A 23,038-nucleotide genomic window follows, 5' to 3' on the forward strand; every position below is an offset into this window, starting at 1 on the left:
CTGGTTCACCCCGGAGTGCAGCTTCAAAGTTCAGAAATATCCTACAAGTGGTTTGAAGAGATGCCCCAAAAATTCTGAGAGGCTGGTAGGTGACAGACAACAGTGTCTGTGCAATGGGCACATGCAGCTTGTTCCCTGGGATGTTGTTGCCAGGTATACAAGATGGCAGTCTGAAGGAGCTAGCAGAGAGCTGAAGACACCATGCATCCATTCAGGTAGGAAGCCGTCAACATCTAGTTTCCTCTTGGCAGGTAATAGAAGAGGTAGCTATGTATTAGTGAGGTGAAATTGTCTGTTACTGAGGCTGTCAACAAGCAATAATCCTCCTTATTAGGCATCTCACCGCTGCCTAGCAAAAGTCTCTTCTTACTGCCTGGAGCTCAGTTGGAAAATGCAGTTTGTTGCTCCCAATGTCGAGTTAGGCTTCACTGGACATCTCACGCAATTCTCCCAGATTTCTCACTATAGCCCATGTTGTTCTGGCTCCTGTAAGTTTATGCCCTTTGTGATTGATTTTGCCCAAAGTCATTTCACACAGCTCTTTATATGTATTGATTCCAGGTGTCTGAGCTGGCTTGGAACTTAGGACCCAAAAGATGAAGACAATAATTCAATGTCGTAAACTGCACAGTTGCCATGGAGCTTGTTGTGATTGGTGTGCTGTTACTTGGTTTCGTGATGGGCTTCTCTGTCATAAACAGCAGGACAGTGAAGTTTCCATTCAGAGCGTTTCTATTTATTTCATTAATGAGGAATGGAAATCTGGCAGAGATAATAATCTGTGTGCAGTCATACTGAACCCTTTCCTATCTTGCATAGTTCAGTGAATTTGTCAGACGACACTATAATCTGGCTGTTCTTGAGACAACTAATAAAGATGTTTAAATTTGTCATGGCTGAGCCTATTGTTCCAGTATGATACAGTTGCAATAATGGTAAGATTAGGATTGCAACAGCCCTAGTCAGTTTTTTTTATTTGTCTATGGAACGTGAACATCATTGCTAAGGCCAGAGTTTCTCTTGAACAGATTAGCTGTTTAAGCTATTTCTATATCAGCCACATTTCTGTAGATCCAGAGTCACATTTAGGCCAGACCAGGTAAGGATCGTGGACTTCCTTTCCTAAAAAAAGCATTAGTGAACAAGATATATTTTTTTTTAATTCCAGATTTTTAATCAAATTAAAATTTCACCATCTGCCACACTGGGTTTTGAACTCATAGCCGCAGAGCATTAGCCTGGATCACCATTCCAATGACAGCGGCACTACATGACAACCTCCTCAGCAGTCTCTGTTAAATTGGTCCAGATTTTTTAACACCTCCTGTCAAGGATTCAGAATTGTTTTGCTAAAAGCAAGCATGAAAGCCCTGACTTCCTAATTAAGTTTAACAATCAAGTAGCATGATAACATGACAGCATTTCAAGGGTTCAGTGTTTCAGATAAACCCCTGCATTCTTTGACTTGATAGGCTGTCAGAGAGTGTTTTAGTGATTTTTTTTGATGGTGATGTTGGCTACATATGGTCGTGCAAAAGTCAGTGATTTTTGGAAGCTCATACACTCATTCAAAACGCATCATTGATGCTGTTTTTTTTTGGCTTGTCAGGGACGTAGAGTAAAGGATTAACTTCATTAATTCTAATGGCTACTGATCATATTTATAAGTCAGAATGTCATAAAGGTATCAAATTTGAAGGGACTGAGACCCAACAAAGAAGGTATTAGTAAAGTCCTGCTCTGCCATACATCCGTACAGCATTTAAAGTTTAAGAAAGATTACTAGTTTGCACTAGTATAATATCCTGTCCTCATTTGTCCCAAGCTCCTAGAAACAGCCTTGGATATTTATACATAATGGCAAGTGGTGATCAGACCCAGAAAAATGGCTGCAATAAGTTACCGTACAGCCTTCATCCATCAAACTGCAAGATCCAGGAAGAATCAACCTCAAAGTCAAACATCATCTTAATGCAACCTTTAGGTAATGGACAGAGAACCCTCAGGATATTATCCACAATTAACAACATTTGTTGTTGAACAGGAATGCCTATGAAAGCCTTTGTATTCATTCACAGGATGTGGATGTTGCTGGCTGGGCCACATTTATTACCCATCCCTAATTGCCCAGAGGGCAGTTAAGCAACAGCTACATTGCTGTGGGTCTAGAGTCAAATGTAGGCCAGACCAGGTAAAGATGGCAGAGTTCCTCCCCTGAAGGATAATAGTGAACCAGATGGGTTTTTCCTGACAATTGACACAGGTTTCATGGTCACCATTAGACTCTTCATTCAGATTTTTAATTCAATCCAAATTTCACCATCTGTCATGGTGTGATTTGAATCAGGATCCCCAGATCATTACTGGGGGTCATTGGATTAATAGTCCAGCTATAATACCACTAGCCCATGGCCTCCCCTGAATAACATCCTTAAGATGGAAGAAGTCAACAATCAGAATCAAGTAAATTAACTAAGAAGACAAATTCCAAAGCTCTTTGGCAGCCTGAGAAAACTGAGAACTGCATACCATATCAAAGGAAAAGCAGATGTCAAACCCATTGGTTTATTTGTACTCAGGATGATCACGTTTCTAAAACGAGTAAGACGTGAGACTAAGGCAATGCTTCAACAAGATGCTTTCACCAGCTATGGAACTGACCAGGGTGGTTTTCTGCTGTCATACAGGTTCCCAAACCAAATGGATCTATTATATTTTGTAACCATAGAACAGGAAATACATCATTGATATTTCATAGAAGAGAACTTTGCTAAACTCTCAAACAGCATAATTGTCATCAGGATGGATGCAAACAAGATTTTGGCAATTATTGAGTGATGAGGCATCTAAATTTTGAACCATCTTAACAACACCCTTTGTACATTTATATTTCAAGCGTCCATCTTTCAGAATCATATCCACACTAGAGTCTTATTCCAGCTTTAGCACAATGGGATACGAAGATACATTTAGCACACTACAAGGGCATTAACTGAAATTGAACAGCAATATGCAATACTACTGAAATAAACATTTGCAGAAACTTAAGCATGCAAGACAATTTCAAATTTTTAACTGTTGGTTACTAATTTTAAAAAAACAAATTGCAAAGATGCCGACCATAAGCTGGATATTTTAATTTCAGCTGATGTGGTGTGATACTGTTAGAGAGGCTGTACAAGGAAAATGCTTCTATTTAGGATACCCATCAACTGCCGAGAGCATAAAGATGAAAAATGTGACCGGGAATTTGAAACCTTCACAGCCTTAACCATTCAAAATCAGCTAGCAACAGAACACAAGTTAAATGAATTGCAAAAGGCTCACATATGCAATGAAAAATGTGCACAAATCACACATCTTACCTTGACAATGGCCCAAGTGTATTTGCAGTCATCTCATCCTATGGCAGTACTGTGAACAACATTGCCATATCAGCATCATTGATGATCTCTTGTACTATGATTGTCCTAAGAGCTCACTGTCTGGAGGTCCTCCAGTGGATTCACCAGAAACATTTTGGTACTTCCGAATGTCAGACCAGGATAGTGCAATCCAAATGCTGGCCAGGTATCTCAGCTGGTCTTGAGGACCTGGTCTTCAACTGAACCACATGTGGCATTCCCAGACAACAGCATAAAAAGAATCACTTTGGCCCTCCTCTTTTCCTGTGTGAAAGCATATGTGTCAACCCATTCAAATTCAAATGGATAGTCTTTCTTATTTTTCCCATTGGAGTGACATGCGAAAGCCAAACTACTCACTTCTAGAGCTATTCTAACTACTCTGACGAGGATATTTTCCATGCACAGAATCCCAGACAATGTCATCTCCACCAGTAAGTCAATTTGCCAATGAGTGCATCCAATCCAATTCTTCTGATCAGCGGCTGCTTCAGACCTGCTTGGTAAATATTCCTACAGCAACATTCAATAGGCTGTGACTCAACCTTCTGGATCTTCACCACTTTTCCTTTACTGTGCATCTGCAATGAGGCATTGGATTAGGCTCTTTGAGTTTAAACTTTCAGAAGGAACTATTTTGAAATGAGGAGGATCCTAATTTTGTAAAAAAAAACTTGAGTGTTAACGTTTAGTAACTCCACAATATTCCACAGTGTAATGCTTTCTTTATTTCCACAGATGAACTGACAGTGAACCAGAGATTCATTCAAATTTATTATAAGTTTATGAGTCAAGTTCCTGGTCGTACCTATCAGTAAAAGTCAGATTGCACACGGCCAGTAGTTGGTCGTGTAATGTGCATTAACAATGTCACATAAATAACCATTATTCTATTTCTTTTCCTGTAATTCTTATTTTAATTTCCAAGTTCCAACACAGCCTTGCCCCTTGCAGCCATTGCTGCTATAACAGGTTTTCTTGGTTTCTAGGTGCCTACATTCCAGCATCACAGTATATGTGGTGCTGAACACTGCCTCACCCATTTTACCTTGTGACGTATCTTTCTGGCTTGCAAATCTTTTTAGTACTATTCCTGATAGGGATAAGGACAGATAATTCCAAAAATACTTAACAAGCCTGGTAGCAACTGTGAAGAGAAATTGAGTTAAGGTTTGAGGTCTGTGACATTTTAATCAGATGTAACTTTGGTTTTTCTTTCTTTCTTTCAATGTCTTGGTGGTCACCTCACATCATCTCTGACGTAACTTTTTCACACAGAAGGTGATGAATGTATGGAACAAGCTGCCAGAAGAAGTGGTGGAGGCTGGTAAAATTACAATATTTTAAGGCATCTGGATGGGTATATGAATAGGAAAGGCTTAGAGGCATATGGGCCAAATGCTAGCAAATGGGACTCGGTCAGATTGGGATGTCTAGCCGGCGCAGATGAGTTGGACCGAAGGGTCTATTTTCATGCTGTATGACTCAATGATTCTAAGTGCTCTGAAATGTCTTTTAACACCTGAAATCCTGAGCTTCCTGTGCATGATAATTTGCCTCAGTTTTGCCTCAGGTACTTTAATGAAATGGAACTAGAAATAACTTCTAAACTTGGAGTTGAACAATATTTTGTATTTTGTGCAATCATGGTGTGCTTTGTTGGTAGGAGGGAATAGTTTTGCCAAATACTTTGCTGTCAATCTTTTTTTTGTTTGGAAAGGTTCCCTCTGGCTATCTTGCTGATGTAGTAACGATTCATCCCATTTGCATTATTCATACGGGAAAAAGCTAGATAACGTTACATTTAACACTGGAAGGAACATTAAGGCTTCTTCAACACACCGAGAGCAAACGCAAGCCATACGTGTGAGGTGCTTATTTATACTGCCAGGAGTTTGTATGTTCAGGTTTTAAATGTGGAATGTCGAAAGAATGTGGCAGTCTTGCCATTTAAGTTAAAGGGAAGATGTGTGTATCAGTTGTGTTATGTTCTCCAGCTGGCGACTGCGTGTATTAGATGATTCGGTTGCAACTACTGCTTTAACTTCTGTTCATAAGCCATCTGGCTGTATGATGCAAAGGACAGATTTATTTTGGTGGAAGGAGAATCAACGCTAGCCTAGACGTGCACCTGGACATGAATGTGCACACAGAATTCTTTTGCTTTTTGATCTATCTGAATGAACATACCTTGTTGATATGAAGAATAACTGCAATTATCAACACAGTAGTGATATTTATAATTAATGCAAAATTCTATACAGTTCTTGTGATACTGGTGTTAATTCTTGATCTCTTAAATCTTTTAATAATTTGATACATTTTGAACTTTGTACTTTGGCATTAATGGCTGGCAGTCTCTAGTGGTTGATGTGGATTTTGCTGTGGAACGATTTTCTGTCATTTTACATTTGCATTCTTTGAAGATGAGTGCTGTGGGACACACACATTGACTCTTGGAACAATTCAGAGGAAGATTGAAATATTGCTGCTATTATTGTTTATTATGACTCTTAACACACATCATAATGCCAGGCAAAAAAGGTGACTTAAAATCCAGAGCAAAGAAGGGTGGCAAAGGAGAAAAAGAGGTGCCAGAGAAAAGCAAAAATGCAGACAGAAAGGATCCGAGCAAAGGAAAATCTGAAGAGAAGCCTGATCACAAAAAAGGGAAGGACAACAAAAAAGAAGGAAAAGGTAAAGAGGACCTTAAAAAGGGGAAAGGTGCGAAGAAAATGAAAAAGGCTATAACTAGTGATGAATCAGAAGATGCATCAGAAGTCGATAAAAGAGCAGATGAAATAGAAGACAGTGAAGAATTGAGTGAAATAAATGAAGAGGCTACTGAGGTGGATAGTGATGTGCCAGCAAAGAAAGGGAAAAAGATTCCAGCCTTGAAAGGTGCATCTAAGGCCGTGGGTGGTACAAAACATGATGGTCAAAAGGGAAAGAAAGCACAGTCTGAGACAGAAGAAACGGAAGACGATGAAAATGAGGATGAAGAGGAAGAAGGTGAGGAAGAAGATGAGGAAGAAGATGAGAAACCTGGTAAACAAATGAAATTGAAAGGAGCCTCAAAAGCTGTGACAGGCTTTGGCAAAAAGAAAAAGCAAGCCACGAAAGACTTTCATCTAAAGGGGACTTCGAAAGTTGTGATGGGACTGGCGGCAGATGGAAAAGCAAAGAAGAAGAAGAAGAAAGAAGATGCAAAGGCTCATTTAAAGGGGGCTTCAAAAGCTGTGGGCCTAAAAGCATTCCAAGGCAAGACAGAAATGGCCAGCCAGAAAAAATCTATAAAACGTATGAAAAATGCCTCCAGACTTTTCATGGGATTTGGTAAGCCCATACTTAAACCAAAAAGTTCTAACAAACGTAATTTAAAAAGTACCTCAAAAATGTTTATGCGTTTTGGAAATAGTAAATTTCCAGCTGCAAAAGGCAAGAAAAAGCCTGCAGGAGTCCTGAAGAATACCTCAAAACTCATGCTTGGGTTTAAATCAAGTATTAAAAAGAAAGAGTCTGTAACAGCTCCTGGAGGTCCAAGAAAGGCTTCATTCTTATTGATCCGATTGGGCAATAAAGCTGAAACTACTGAAAAAGAAACAGGCAAAAAAGGCTTGGGGAAACTGTTTGGTAAAGCTAAATTTGGTTTTCATACCAAGAAGAAAAACATTGATTCCAAATTTAGACCAAGTGCTCAGCTCTTAGGGCGGATGGCCACTGCTTCCAACTGGCTCACCAGAAAATTTCTGTCCAGAAAGGCTAAGTATGGAATACAAACTAGGCGTTCAGTAAAAGGAGTTGGATCAACAGCTTGGTTTTCTAAGATTGGAGCTCAGAAGTTACCATTCCCATCAAGAGATGAAATGCTCCAACATAGAGCAAACATGATGAGAAACTTTAGAGAACCACATGCATGGAGCCCTGAACAATATGGTTACAGTCAAGAATATGATAGTAGAGGAAGGGTCTACCAAAGGATGTCACCACATCATTCATGGAATCAAGGACAGTTTCCCTCAACTGGGGCATTCCAACAATACGATTACCACGATGATGAAACAGAATACTACGATACATTTACTGATCAGTATAACAGTTACTATGGTGATGATGAAGAAGAATACTATGACACATATACTGGCTATGATGTTCCTGAAGAGTATTATGAAGATGAAATGGCATATTATAATTACCACAATATGCCATCAGAAGAACAGTATGATGATTATGAAGATGAACCAGAATATTACGATGTACCCTGTAGATATTCAGCAACAGATCAGTATGGCTATGATGATAACGAAATGGATTATTGTGATTCTCCTAATAGTTATGTGCCATATGAACCATATGAGGACTATGAAAATGAAATGGATTATGACATACCTACTCAATATACATCACCAGACCAGTACATGTATTATGGTGAAGGAATGGATTACTATAAATCCCCTTATGCAGATGCAAGGGAATTTGGTCCTTATTCAGAAGATCCATATTCATCACAACAATCTGGATATGGGTTCAATTATAGTGAATATGAGGGATCACCATATCTTAAGTCATCTTATAGTCGCATTGGTTATCCAATGAGTGATATTGAAGAGCAGGAAGAAATGGACAGTGAACCTGAATTCCAAGCATACAGCCCTTCCTGGATGAACCAGCAAGACACACAAATGAGTCATCACTTACCATCTCCATCATTTTCTTTGCCTAGACAGTTTAGGCTTTTTCCAAGGCCACAAGTTAAACTATTTGGACGTGAAAAAGTTGAAGTCTCAAGATTGCCAATTCCATATTCAATGTCAACAAACTTGGAATATCATGCAGAGAATGCAGAAGAATCAAGCTCAGCTTCTTCAAGTCCATTTTTGCAGCAATTTGGCCCCAATATCCCATCATCCCCTCAGTCACCCATCAGACAATTTGGTCATCCCATGGGACTCCAAAACAGAACTTTCCCAAGAACCTCATCAAGACAATTTAGAAGTCCGTTACCTATGGAATCCCCAAAACTGCAAACTGGAATACAATATGATAACCCCCCACTTACTCCCCAAACACCAAGAAGACCACTTGACAGCCACATGGTGAGACATCAGGCATTATCATCACAGTTATCTGCTAATGAAGGAAGTTATTCAATGTCTCCACAACCATCCGTCAGACAAATTGACAGTCTCTCTAGTAAACAAAGTCCAAGGTTACCACAAACGCCATTTGGTTTGAAAGTATCACCATCCCCTAACAATCATCCAAACCGAAGGTCACCACAACTATTAAGACAAGGTACTTTAATTTTATCCTCCCAGTCATCACCTGGCACTCCTCTGGCTAGACAAAAGCAAAGATCATTCACACCACACCCAACTTATAGGCATCTTCAGCCTCCATCATCTCCACAACTCTCAGTTGGACGTTTAGGCAGATCTCCCCAGTTGTCTGTGAGGACATTTAGTCAAAAGAAAACAGCTGCAGAATTAGCCCCAAACACTGTTTATCCTTACCTGTTTAAAAACTTTAGCTCCCCTTCATCTGCAGAATTTCAAAATTATCCTTCACCAAAAGCTTCACTCAGGCAAAATAGCCCACTGTCCTCCCACCGAGCACCTCTACAAACGTTTGACTGCTCTAGGAAAAGGAATTCACAAAGAGAATCTTCACCACCCCCATCATTAAGACAACATAGCCCACCTCCAACACGCTCACCATTCAAGATATTTGGTTGTAAAGCAACAACTTCAGAAAAACGAAGGCCAGTCTCCCCTAAACCATTTAAACACTTTGGTCACCCTCATAACAGTGCACCTCAAAGTCCTTCTTCACCACAATCATCATTAAGGCAACGTGGACAATTGTATACTTCACGGCTGTCTTTTAATGGTGAAAAATTCAAAAAGCCACCATCACCGCAACCATCTATAAAGCAAAAACCACCCTCTCCAAAGCAAGGAGCAGGAATATTTGGCTTTAAGGCACCAGGGGCAAATGTCCCCAAACCAGTGTCAGCTAATCCATTTCTAAGACAGACTCGTCTGCCTAAAAATGAAAAGCCACCTTCACCTAGGCAATCAGTCAAAAGGCCATTGTCACCAAGACCCTCACAAAGCATTAGAAAAGGTCAGGACAGAGTGTTCCATAAACAATCAGTTACCCAACACACTTTTACACAAGATGGTAATCCATCCCTTAACACATCAAAACTAAAACACTTTGGCTTTAAAAGAATAACTTCAGAATCTCCCAAGCCAGCTTCTGGAAATCCTTTTTTAAAACGGTTTGGTCATCCAGCAGAAAATGAGCAACCCAGACAAAATTCTTCACAGCAACCAGTAAGCCAGCACAGACTATCATCCCCTCAGACATCACTAAAACAAGCACATAATTATGAAAGTGTATCCCAGATGCTGCCCCCTCAACAAATATCAAAACCTTTTCTTCGTAGTCCATTTATGAAACGTAGCAACTTCCCGATGGGCTTGGGATCAGTTGTAAATCCCTCTTCAGATACAAAGGAACCCCTGACACCACCACCATCACCACCACCATCACAGCCTGGCCTTGTAAACCGATATTCAAAAGGTTTTCATCACCCAGTGTTTAGAGAATCTCAAAGGCTATCTTCTCGAAAACAATCAATTAAGCAGGATATTGAAACAGATCAACAAAGCAGTTATCCTTCCCCAAAGTCATCATGTAAAAATCAAGGACAATTAGTGAGTGTCAAAGGGTTCCAAAGGCCACCATACCAACAACCTTCTCTCAGACAGAATAGACCTTCAGTGAAACAGATGAGCTCCCCATTGGTACCTTCACCAAAACCAAAATTCAAAATATTTGGCCGTAAAACTCAACAAATAAATGCCACAAAATCAAATTCTGGAAAGTCAGTGTTAAAACATTTTCAACAGCTGAAAAGTAGTGAACCCCAACATTTACCTTCACCTCAATCATCAATAAGACAGAAGAGTCCTCCTGGGTCACAAAAACAGCCTTCGCCACAGCTATCGATAAGATCAGGGAGGAAGCCAATGAGTGTAAGGGGAGCCTCAAATCCACCTCCCATGCAAACTTCAATACAACTCGCTGGATCACCCATAGGCCCTTTGCATTCACCATCTGGCACTCCACAGATGAAATTACTAGGCCGTAAGAATAGTGGAACACACCTTCAAAGGTCACCTTCACCAAAACTATTATTTAAACATGTTGGCCATAGAACAGAACAGGCTTCTACCTTGCAACCATCTCGTGAAGAGGTCAGTGAACCTATAGGGCATCAAAGCCCACAATCTCAAAGGCGACAAGTTAAGATTCAGAATTATTCAGAAATCCAGACTACTAATGAACCTCCAGCGTTTAAACCACAGAGACCTGTCTCACCAAAGTTACGTAAGGAAGGTTCAAAACCAATGGAACAACCTGATGATGAAGACAGTGTGATGGGAAGGTATGCAGTTGTGCTTCCTCGTGTTCACTCAATACGTTATCGAGCCTCACCTCCTCCTCCTCGTCACCATCACCCAAGGTACCATTGGTCTCAAAGTGATTCGGGGAGGACAGCCGGATCTTACTCAGCAAGGAAGGAGTTACAATATCCGCCAGTGCAAAATATTTCAAAGCTGTCAGTCTACAGGCAGGAGAATACAACTGATCTTCCAGGGCCAGGTCCTATTCCAAAGGAAATGCATTCCCATGAATGGGAAGAGGATTATGATAATCAAAAAGGAATGCCTTGGTTCAGTAAGGTAAATCCTTTCAATCGTAGTATTTGCACATTATAGTATAATTATACTATTGTAATGATTTAACCCACGCTTTATTTTAATTTATGCTCTCCATTGTAAAATCAAATGTTAAATTATTTATTATGGAAAGAGTTCAATAAACCACTTGAATAAAATGGTGTACAGTGGTATTGTCCCTACCTCTAAGCCAGAAGACCTGAGTTTAAGACCCACCTGAATCAGAGGTGTGTCATAACATCTCTGAACAAGTTGGTTAGTGAGAAACAAATGGTGTTATAAAGCTCTCTGCATGAATTTGTCATGCTGCCAATTTAGTAACTTGAGTTACTTAGTTCCTCCTCACTATCCTAAAAGTTAAAATACAGCCATTCTTAATTAGATTAGAAAAGAAATTTATTGTCAAATGTACTTTTACATGAAAAATACAGTGAATGCTTTTATAAGTCACCCCAATTACTAATGGCACTTCAGTTTTCACAGAAAAACGGATAATATTACACCCAAAAGCAGTGGTGCAAATCCCAGAATCTCTTGAACTAAAATACTATTTGATTTATTCAACTAGCATCATTCATAGTTAAAAATCACACAACACCAGGTTATAGCCCAACAGGTTTAATTGGAAGCTCTAGCTTTCGAAGTGCTGCTCCTTCATCAGGTGGTTGTGACAACCACCTGATGAAGGAGCAGTGCTCTGAAAGGTAGTGCTTCTAGTTAAACCTGTTGGATTATAACCTGGTATTTTGTGATTTTTAACTTTGTAGCCCCAGTCCAACACTGGCATCTCCAAATCATAGCATAATTCATGGCCTTGTTAACCAATATAAGCCTCTCACAATAGGAGATCTAAAATAGAACCAGAGAAAATGCAAAAGTGATTGACTAAGAAAGTTGAAAAGTGAACCAAAATAACAGATGAGACAGCAAAGGTTGAATATTCCAGGATTGAAGTCCCATGATTATCAAAGTGGCAAAAAACAATAGATAATATACAGATAATTTTGTTTAGTTTAATCAAAGACAAGAATCTGAGAACTGTAGGCAAACAATAATGACTTAAAAGAGAATATTTAAAGAAACAGTTTTTTTTTAACATAACCCAGATCCAGCGATCACTAATCTTTTGAACTGTCATTCCAGTGATTTTTAAAATTTCCATCCCTCCATGGCCACCCCTTCTCTTCCTCTTGTCTGCTGTCTGCTGTCCTCCACTTCAATATAACTCTCCAACATCATTGCACTTTGCTAGTTCTGGCCCCTTGTGCATTCCTGACTAACATTACTCCAACCTTCAGCTGTTTAGGGAGGGCAATAAAATGCTGGCATAGCTAACAACACTTAAATCCCATGAATGAATTTAAAAATAACTTATCTGAAGGTCTGGAATTGACCCCTCAAATTTCTCCACTTTTCTCTTTTTCCTGCTTCAGGATCTCTCTTATGCCTTTGTCCAAGCTGCTGTTATTTTGTCCTGATATCTCCTTTTGTAACTTTGGTGTCACATTTTGTCTTATTTATGTTGCAGTGAAGTGTCTTTGTCTGTTTACCACACCATAGATGGTATATACGTGCAATCAGTTGAATGCTTCTTTTTCAGTGGGAGATGTGATTGAACTGGTCAGAATTCTAAAATCAAAATAAGTGATTCTGTTAAGTATTAGCACAGTGTTTAGTCTGGAGAAACTAAATTGATGAATATTTCTGCTCCTTAAAGGTTGTATAAATTTAGCTAAACAAGATTTGGAAACTGAGATCACAGCAATGAGACCATTACATATTGATGATTTGAACCTTTTATACTAGCTTGGCCTCGTGACAGCACTATGGCCCTGAGAGTCACAGAGTCACAGAGATGTACAGCACGGAAACAGACCCTTTGGCCCAACTCGTCCATGCTGACCAGATATCCCAACCTAATCTAGTCCCATTTGCCAGCACCCGGCCCATATCCCTCCAAACCCTTCCTATCCATATACACATCTAGATGCCTTTTAAATGTTGTAATTGTACCAGCCTCCGCCACTTCCTCTGGCAGCTCATTCCATACACGTACCGCCCTCTGCGTGAAAAAGTTGCCCCTTTAGGTCTCTTTTAAATCTTTCCCCATAAACCTTAAACCTATACCCTCTAGTTCTGGACTCCCCCACCCCTGAGAAAAGACCTTGTCTATTTACCCTATCCATGCCCCTCATAATTTTGTAAACCTCTGTAAGGTCACCCCTCCCGCCTGTTCAGCCTCTTCCTATAGCTCAAATCCTCCAACGCTGGTAACATCCTTGCAAATCTTTTCTGAATCTTTTCAAGTTTCACAACATCTTTCCGACAGGAGGAAAACAGAGTCAAAAGGTGTGGTGCTGGGAAAGCACAGCCGGCCAGGCAGCATCTGAACCTGAAGGTTCTGAGTTCATGTCCATTCTAGAAACTTGAGCTAGTTTGGGGTGACACGGTGGCTCGGTGGTTAGCACTGTTGCCTCAGCACCAGGGCCCCAGTTTCAATTCCAGCTTCTGGGAAGTCTGTGTAGAGTTTGCACATTCTCCCCGTGTCTGCGTGGGTTTCCTCTGGGTGCCTGGTTTCCTCCCACAGTCCAAAGATGTGCAGGTTAGATGAATTGGCCATGCTAAATTGCCCATAGTGTTCAGGGATGTGTAGGTTTGGTGCATTAGTCAGGGGTAAATATAGGGTAGGGGGAATGGGTCTGGGAGGGTTACTCTTCGGAGGATCAGTATGGACTTGTTGGGCCAAAGGGTCTGTTTCCATATTGTAGGGATTCTATGATTCTATAATATTGGAATGTAGGTTGATTTGCCGTCAATGATGATCGATGTTAATTAGAGCAAGAAAATCAAGAATCACAGTATGAAAGGTCATGAGAAGAGAGCAGCAAATGAGATGATTCCATATTATGGTGAGGGCTTGTATTGAGGAAATGTTGTCATCCAGGTAAGACATCAGGTTTCTTAGATGTAAAATAAGTACACATGGCACTATTTAGCAGAAAGCAAGGTTCGTCAGCATTCTGGCCAATATTTATCCTTAACAATATCACAAAAATACTGATTATTTGATCATTATCACATTATTGTTTATTCACATTTCATTGTGGGAACTTGCCACACACAAATTAGATGCTGCTTTTCCTGCTTGGTAAAGTGGTTACATTTTGGGCGGCACGGTGGCATAGTGGTTAGCACTGCTGCCTCACAGCGCCAGAGACCCGGGTTCATATCCCGCCTCGGGCAACTATCTGTGTGGAGTTTGCACATTCTCCCCGTGTCTGCGTGGGTTTCCTCCGGGTGCTCTGGTTTCCTCCCACAGTCTAAAGAAATGCAGGTTAGGTAAATTGGCAACGCTAAATTGCCCATAGTGTTAGGTGAAGGGGTAAATGTAGGGGAAAGAGTCTTGGTGTGTTGCTCTTCGGAGGGTCGGTGTGGACTTGTTGGGATGAAGGACCTGATTTCACACTGTAAATAATCTAATCTAATTTCTATAGAAGTATCTAAAATACTTATGGCCTGCTGAGTCCTATTATAAATATGATTGAATAAAGTCATGATAGTTTATGAAGAGAAATCATGTTTGACAAATCTATTAGAGTTTTTGGGGATGTAAACAGTGACATAGGCAAAGGAGAATCAGACAGTTGTCATATATTTGGATCTTCAAAAGGTAGTGGTTCTGCACAAGAGGTTGTTCAATAAGACTAGAGATACTGAAATTGGGAGTAATGTATTAAGAGGGATAGAGGATTGGTTAAACATCAGAAAAAGGAGATCAGAATTAATGTACTATGTTTAGCATGGTAGAGTGTAACTAATGGAATGAATAAATGCTTGGGTCTCAGTTATGAATCATGAGGATGAGAGGATTAAGTGTGATACATCAAAGATTCTTAGCCTACAAATTGAGGTAAGAAAGTAAAACACAAAGAGAATGGACAGTGATTGAGTGATTCAGTAATTGAGCAATAGATGGAACATTAATTGCAGTCTGGAAAGTGTAAAATTATTCCAAAAACAAAGGTAAGAAAAGTATAGTTTTTTTTTAAAGAGGCAAGGGACTAATGATTGTTCATGTTCAGAGGCTTCAGAGATCCACAGAGAGGTGGGAATGCAAATGGACTTGTATTCCAGGGTCACAGATTAATGTTCTAGAGGCCTGATTTGAATCTCACCATGGCACATGGTGAAGTTCAAATTTAATTTAAAAACAAATATGGAATTCAAAGTCAGACTAATGGCAACCAAGTGACCATTGTTTATTGTTGTAAAACACCATTTTGGCTTACTTATGTCCCTTGATTAGATTGGATTCCCTACAGTGTAGAAACAGGCCCATCAAGTCCACACCGTCCCTGCGAAGAGTAACCACCCAGACCCATTTCTCTCTGACTAATGCACCTAACACTATGGCCAATTCATCTGGTCTACGCATCTTTGGACTGTGGGAGGAAACCGGAGCACCTGGAGGAAACCCTCGCAGACACGGGGAGAATGTGCACACTCCACACAGACAGTTGCCCAAGGCTGGAATCGAACCTGGGTCCCTGACACTGTGAGGCAACAGTGCTGACCACTGAGCCACTGTGCCACCCTGCCTTAGGGAAAGAAATCTGTCATCCTTACCTGATCTGGCCTGCATATGACTCTAGACCCACAGTAATGTGTTCCTTTCTTAATTGTCCTCTAAAATAGCCTGAGGAAACAATTCAGTTCAAAGGGTAGTTAAGGATGAGGAATAAATTCTGGTCAACGATACCAATGTCCCATGAGTGAATTTTTTTTAAAATCACAGCTTGTTAACATGCAGATGCAACAAACAATTTGGAAGGCAAATGGTGGTGCAATTATAATGCGGTTCCATGAGATGACACCTGATGTGCTATATAATCATGAATTCTTTATTCAAAGAACCTTGGGACCAACTGTATTTGGATGAATGATATTTTTGGTTTTCAGACACACTAACCTTAACCTCTAAGATCTTTCTGTTACTACTCTGAAAGAGTCCATCTCTAAGTTCAAAGAAGGCACAACACAGTGCTTGAATTCTCCATTGTATTCAATTACTGTCACAGCTGTTCCCATTCCTGTTGAAGTGTTTGTGCAGACATGTCACTTACTTCTTTACCCTCCCCAAAATTAGATTAGATTAGATTAGATTAGATTAGATTAGATTACTTACAGTGTGGAAACAGGCCCTTCGGCCCAACAAGTCCACACCGACCCGCCGAAGCGCAACCCACCCATACCCAGACATTTACTCCTTACCTAACACTACGGGCAAATTAGCATGGCCAATTCACCCATCGTGCACATCTTTGGACTGTGGGAGGAAACCGGAGCACCCGGAGGAAACCCACGCAGACACGGGGAGAATGTGCAAACTCCACACAGTCAGTCGCCTGAGTCGGGAATTGAACCCGGGTCTCTGGCACTGTGAGGCAGCAGTGCTAACCACTGTGCCACCGTGCCGCCCAAAATGTGCCCCAACAGAGTTCCAGAATCATTCTGGAATACTTTCAGGCATTTTCCATTGGAAATGTTCTCTAAACTGTACTTTCCTGCAATCAGGCTGCATAGCCCTTTAAATAGTCCTTGTTTGTTTTGTATCCTCTTCTAAGCTAGTACTATTTTACCCAGCTGGTCCATTCAAGAGCAAAGCAGACTTGGATCTATCACCTATTTCACACCCTGCTATGTGAGCTCTTGAAATTTCGAAAATAAATTGTCAGAAAAGACTCAGAAATGGGAACCCTCAGGTATTTTTCTCCTCCCTATCAGAACCCACTTCCAGTGCTTCAGTTTCCATGACCTAGTTTGTATTGCAGACAGTGATATTTGACCTGAATTATTCTTGGTTGTTTAATGTTTCAGAATACATCAGAATGGTATTTTTATTTGTAATACTAGATGGCATTCTGTAAAAAAAGCCTCAATTCAGAAATTTCCCTCAATGTAGGAAAAGGCATTTAATACATTTGCCCCATTTGTTATGACACTATGATGTACATTAATCTATTTAACCTCTCAAGCCTAGGGAGCCATCACACTCAAAATAAACCATTTGCACATTGATGGGTACCAGTTACAGAAAAATCTGTTAGAAATTTGGAGAGTAATGAAAAAATTACATAGCTTTACATTATCAGTAATGAATTCTTTAAGACATGTAGAGAATAGAAAGAAATGCCTACATTGGGGAGAGAGAAGAAGAACTGGCTTTATATAAGGAGGCAATTTAGATCTGATCTGGTTAACAAGCAGGTATTTCATTCTAAACTTCAAATTCAAGAGAGGTTTAATTGATTCTGGAATTTGTTCTTGGCTCTAGATGTACTCCTTTGGTGATCAGTCTCCAGTGCAATATCAGAAACATGTGGAAGAAGAAGGAGTGGCAGATATGACCCAGCTGGAGTAAGTTCAACTGAATCCCCTCTCAACTACAGATTCTACATTTATCGTGATTTAGACACTTCCTCGTCTAAGACTTGACCAGGTCTTCAGGAATATGGGACCTCTCAGTCTTCCCATCCCTTCAACCTGCAGCATGCAGCACCGAACAACTTTCTGACTTATTTAGTCACCTCAGCTACTTTCTTCAGCTTCACTGGCAATCCTGCAGGAAAACCTAATTTGTTCAATAAAACAAAAAACTCAAGCAATGCTCACAGTCCTGGTTACTAATGCAAGGCTGCTCTGGTGGTAAAAGGCTAAGCAAAGTCACTGTTCATTTAATAGGGATGAGTTATGAATCAAAATTGATAAGGTAGAGTGGTTCATCTTGAAAAGAACCCTAAAAACATATGCAACTTACCAGACAAGCGAAATGAGCTTAAAAGGATATATTCAGGGCAGCAGGATAGAAGGATAGTATGGTGTGAATATACAGGAAAGGTGTGGGTTCCATGCAAGTAACAACTACTAGTTTTACCTGTCCCCAGGGAATCAGTGAAAATTAGATATTTCCCCTAATGTACACATCTTTACACAGTGTATGCGAGTTATTGGTGAGTATGTGTTACAGCCCTTTTTAGGCAAACTTACCTGTAGGCCTCTAAGAAAAATTGCTCTCACAATTTTTTGTCTACTTAAGGTATTTCTGGTTTTCTTTCAGAGACCTACATGATGCTGCAGTGTTGTACAATTTAAAGAAGAGGTTTGAACAACATATTATATATGTAAGTACTGTAACAAGACCTGGGGTGTGGGGATGGGGTGAGGACATGGAAGAAGATGCTCAGGCCCTAAAATTATTGAACTTGATATTGAGTCCTGAAGGCTGCAGGGTTCCAAAGCAGAAAATGAGATGCTATTCTTCACGCTGGTGCTGAACCTCACTGGAGCACTGCAGTAAGTCTGAGACAGAGATGTTCTCCACGGAAAATAGTGGTGTGTTGAAGTGGCAGGCAACTGGAAGCTCCGGATTGTTTTGCACACAGAATGTAGGTGTTCCACAAAGCAGTTGTCCAGTCTGTATTTCACCTCCCCACACCCCCACGGCACGTTCCCATGTAATTGCAGTAGGTGTAACACCTGCCTGTTTACTTCCTCCCTCCTCACTGTCCAGGGCTCCAGACACCTTCCAGATGAAGCAGCAATTTACCTGCGCTTCACTTAATCTAGTCTACTGTATTCGCTGCTCAGAATGTGGTCTCCTCTACACTGGAGAGATGAACCTACACCTACATTCTGTCTGTAAAGGTGACCCCCAACCTTCCAATTGCCTGCCACTTCAAATACCATCTTGTTTGCTGGCCAACATCTCTGTCTCAGGCTTGCTTCAGTGCTTGCTTCAACAATTTTAGGGCTTGAGCCCCTACTGCCATGTCTTTCCCCTGCCACCATACACCAGAACTTCTCATCACATGGGCTGATGTCATCACATTTTCACCTACTAATGGTCCTCATTAACAGCTTTTCCTTCTCACAGGCTCACCATTGTCCATTCCTTTGTCTGTCATCTGCGGTTCTTTCTGTCTGGGCTCAATCTCCACAGACCATTTACTCCTTCTCTCTTCCCCCATCTTCAGCATATACAAAACAACCTCAGTTATCTGAACATCAGTTATCCAGATTTCAGATTATCCGAACAAGATCTCAAGGTTTCATAAATGCTTCCTTTGTTTATCAGTTATCAGATCAGTTATCCAAACACTCAGTTATCTGAACAAAATACTCCCCGCCCATCTTGTTTGGATAATTGAGGTTGTTCTGTGTACCACCTTTCCCTATCTGCAATTAGCGCTGATGAAGGGTCACTAGATCTGCAACATTGACTGGGCTTTTCTCCACAGATGCTGCTAGACTTGCTGAGTTTCTGCAGTGATTTCTGTTTTTGCGAATGATAATAATCTTGATACCCAAAGAAAATGAGTGGCAGGAAAAGGAGGAGTTTCTACAATGCATGCAGCTGTATTATTTTTTAATTCAACAGAAAGCTGTATTGGATCTTGTTTTGGAAAATGATGTGAGATGAGTCATAATGTAGCAGCTAGAGGAATGTCTTTGAAACAGTGATTCTTTTGGCTTTCATGAATCAATATTTCCTGGACTCACTACAGTGCTGGTTGATCACACTCACATCAGCCATTTTTATGGATTAGGTAGGGGATTTTAGTCAGTTACCCACTTTACCACTAACCCATCTCATTTGTCCAGGCTAGAGAATGATGCAAATTTAAAAATCAAAGCTGAACAAAGGTAAAAGGTATATTTCAGAAAAAAGGGCAATTTCAATATGATTAAAAGGATCTTGTTTACCAATGTTCTTCAGGGAAGGAAATCTGCCATTCTTACCTGGTCTGGCCTACTTGTGACTCCAGACCCATTCTTAACTGCTGTTTGATCAATAAATATTGGCCAAGCTAGTGACGCCCTTATATCATGAATGAATTAAATAAAAATAAACCTTTTCGTTAGACTTGAACAAAAATTACTAGATATGATAATACACAATGGGTAAGTTTAAAATGGAAGGTATTTAAGGTGGAAACTAAGCATAGTCCTTCAAGCACTAAGTGTTCAACAGAAGTTAGAATCCCTTGAATGAGTGACAAGATTGAAATGTAATTAAGATTCAACAAAGAAGTACATCATTTATCTAGGACCCAAAATATAAGTAAATTCGAACTGCATGTAATTATTATAATTGCAGAGAAAAAGAAGCATGTAGAAAAGCTCCAACGAGGGGTAAAGAGTGTCTGCTGGGATTGTGAAAATATTGGGCAAGCGCTTAGATTAGATTACATTACATTACAGTATGGAAACAGGCCCTTCGGCCCAACAAGTCCACACCGACCCGCTGAAGCGCAACCCACCCATACCCCTACATTTACCCCTATACCTAACACTACGGGCAATTTAGCATGGCCAATTCACCTGACCTGCACATCTTTGGATTGTGGGAGGAAACCGGAGCACCCGGAGGAAACCCATGCAGACACGGGAAGAACGTGCAAACTCCACACAGTCAGTTGCCTGAGGCAGGAATTGAACCCGGGTCTCTGGCGCTGTGAGGCAGCAGTGCTAACCACTGTGCCACCGTGCTTATAAACACATTAAAATAAAAATAAGTGAAACTTCAGCAATGTGAAAATGGAGATGAAATCACAAACTATGTAGGGGATGAAGAGATGTTAGAAACACTTGCCTCATTTATTTGAAGGCTGTGACAATGACACTCTCAGAAAGGGAACAAGGGCAGGAGATGGAGCAAATAGATGCTTTGGATAAGATAACCAGTCAAATTAACATCAACAAGATGTGAAATTCAAGAGGCCAGATTATACAATAAATCTAATACTCTTCTAGAAAGACATGGATTGTTACAACCAGGCAATATTGATTCATGAAAGCCAAGTTACATCCAATGAATCAGATTGATTTAGTTGAGGAATGACAAGTTTGTACTGATTAAGAAAATGCAGTGGATGTTGCTTCTCAAAAGATTTTTTACAAGGTGGAACACAGAAGGCTATTTGATAAAATTATATGAAATGTCATTAAAGGGAGAGTAGCACCGTATCCAGAAAAGTGACTAAAAAGCAGGGAACCAAAATGTGATGAATGGCTGTTTTGGGGCTTGAACGATATATATATTCCACCAAGGTGCCTGTGTAGAATTATATAGAAGTTAATTAAACCCATCTCAAATTTGAAAAGATTGGTACATAAGAGAATGCTCCAGTGGTTGGAGTTATTCCTCACTTCTCCCCATTCCCCCAAACTATCTTTCTTCCACTGTATCTATACTAAAGTTAATCCACTCCTTTCATTCAGGAACACAGTCATGCAATAAACTGTTATTGTCACATCCTGTTGTACAGATTATATCACGACTCATGCATATTCAATCTCCTCTCACCTGGTACTCCCTCTCCCCAGTGCTCTATTTAACTAACTTTATATCTGCTAGCTTCCTCACACTGTTCACTCTTACACCCTCCCCAATACATCTGTATTTCTGAAGCTTCACCGTTGTCTTTACATTGATTTTTATCACCTGAGCAATCAAGCCAACAAAAATCTGTTGTCCATCTATTCAAAGTTCTATCCTCCAAGGATATCTGGATCGCCACCCAGATTTCTTAATTCAGGATTTAAATTGAGTTTTTAATTGCCATTCAGCATAGATCAGCAATCAAACCTCGCAGCATTTTTACATAAGTCTATTCAGTATGCAGAAATTGTAAAGGTTAAATAGAATAGAAGGGCAAAGTAAGGTAAGAATAATTAAGCAAGAAGGGACTAATTGAATAACTGCTGTCACAGGCATAATGGGATGAAAGATCCCCTGTGCTGCTTCATTCAATCATTCAGTAAATTATACAGATCTCCTAATAGGCAGAAAATGTAACAATTAATGTTTATATTTATTCTGTTACTTTACGCAAGTGATGGGAATTCACTGGGGACTCATTCATGCCAACATATGTAGGTGGTTGAGTTGGGAGATACATGCTTGTCAAAAGTATTTTATCTCTATAAATAAATGCTTATAAAAATATGTGAATATTAACTTCAGGGCTATCCACTGCTGCTTAGAATATTACAATTTTACACTCTGATTTTAAAAATTAACTCATTTCATTGTCACAAAAAAATGGATGAAAGGCTTGCAAGACACATGTAACTTGTTTGTTCAGGGTTATTGCCAATGAATCGCTTTCACCCTAATCACATCTTCGTAAACATATTTGTTTTCTTTTTCTGCAGACATACATTGGCACCATCCTTTTATCTGTGAATCCATATAAAATGTACAACATTTACGGGACTGATGCAGTGTTGAAATATAAAGGGAAATCATTTGCAGAAAACCCACCGTAAGTGCCCAACAATAACTTCAGTACAATTTGGGGAACAATCGAAGAAGGTGTACAGACTGAATGATCTCACTGATGCAGCAATTTAGGTGCTAAATGCCAAGGGAGTACAAAGTTAAAAATCACACAACACCAGGTTTAATTGGAAGCACACTAGCTTTCGGAGCGACATATAAAGGGAAATCATTTGCAGAAAACCCACCGTAAGTGCCCAACAATAACTTCAGTACAATTTGGGGAACAATCGAAGAAGGTGTACAGACTGAATGATCTCACTGATGCAGCAATTTAGGTGCTAAATGCCAAGGGAGTACAAAGTTAAAAATCACACAACACCAGGTTTAATTGGAAGCACACTAGCTTTCGGAGCGACGCTCCTTCATCAGGTGATTGTGGAGGGCTCGATTGTAACACAGAATTTATAGCAAAAATTTGCAGTGTGATGTAACTGAAATTATACATTGAAAAATTTGATTGTCTGTTAAGCCTTTCATCTGTTAGAATACAGTGATAGTTTCACTTCTTTCATGTGTAAATCACAAAACCCTTTTTTTTT

At 40.1% G+C, this 23,038-nt stretch overlaps 1 protein-coding gene across 1 annotated transcript in view; it reads left to right on the plus strand.

Moving 5' to 3' along the window:
- The window catches only part of myo15aa (myosin XVAa), a 205,391-nt gene that overhangs the window by 41,260 nt on the left and 141,093 nt on the right, over window positions 1-23,038 (plus strand). Inside the window, exons 3-5 of the mRNA XM_043711624.1 lie at window positions 17,490-17,572; window positions 18,273-18,336; window positions 22,373-22,482. Coding sequence (XP_043567559.1) covers window positions 17,490-17,572; window positions 18,273-18,336; window positions 22,373-22,482 — 257 coding nt within the window. The remainder of the gene's footprint in view (window positions 1-17,489; window positions 17,573-18,272; window positions 18,337-22,372; window positions 22,483-23,038) is intronic.

Source organism: Chiloscyllium plagiosum, chromosome 21 (genome assembly GCF_004010195.1).
Source record: "Chiloscyllium plagiosum isolate BGI_BamShark_2017 chromosome 21, ASM401019v2, whole genome shotgun sequence".
In the NCBI taxonomy this organism is placed as follows: Eukaryota; Metazoa; Chordata; class Chondrichthyes; order Orectolobiformes; family Hemiscylliidae; genus Chiloscyllium; species Chiloscyllium plagiosum.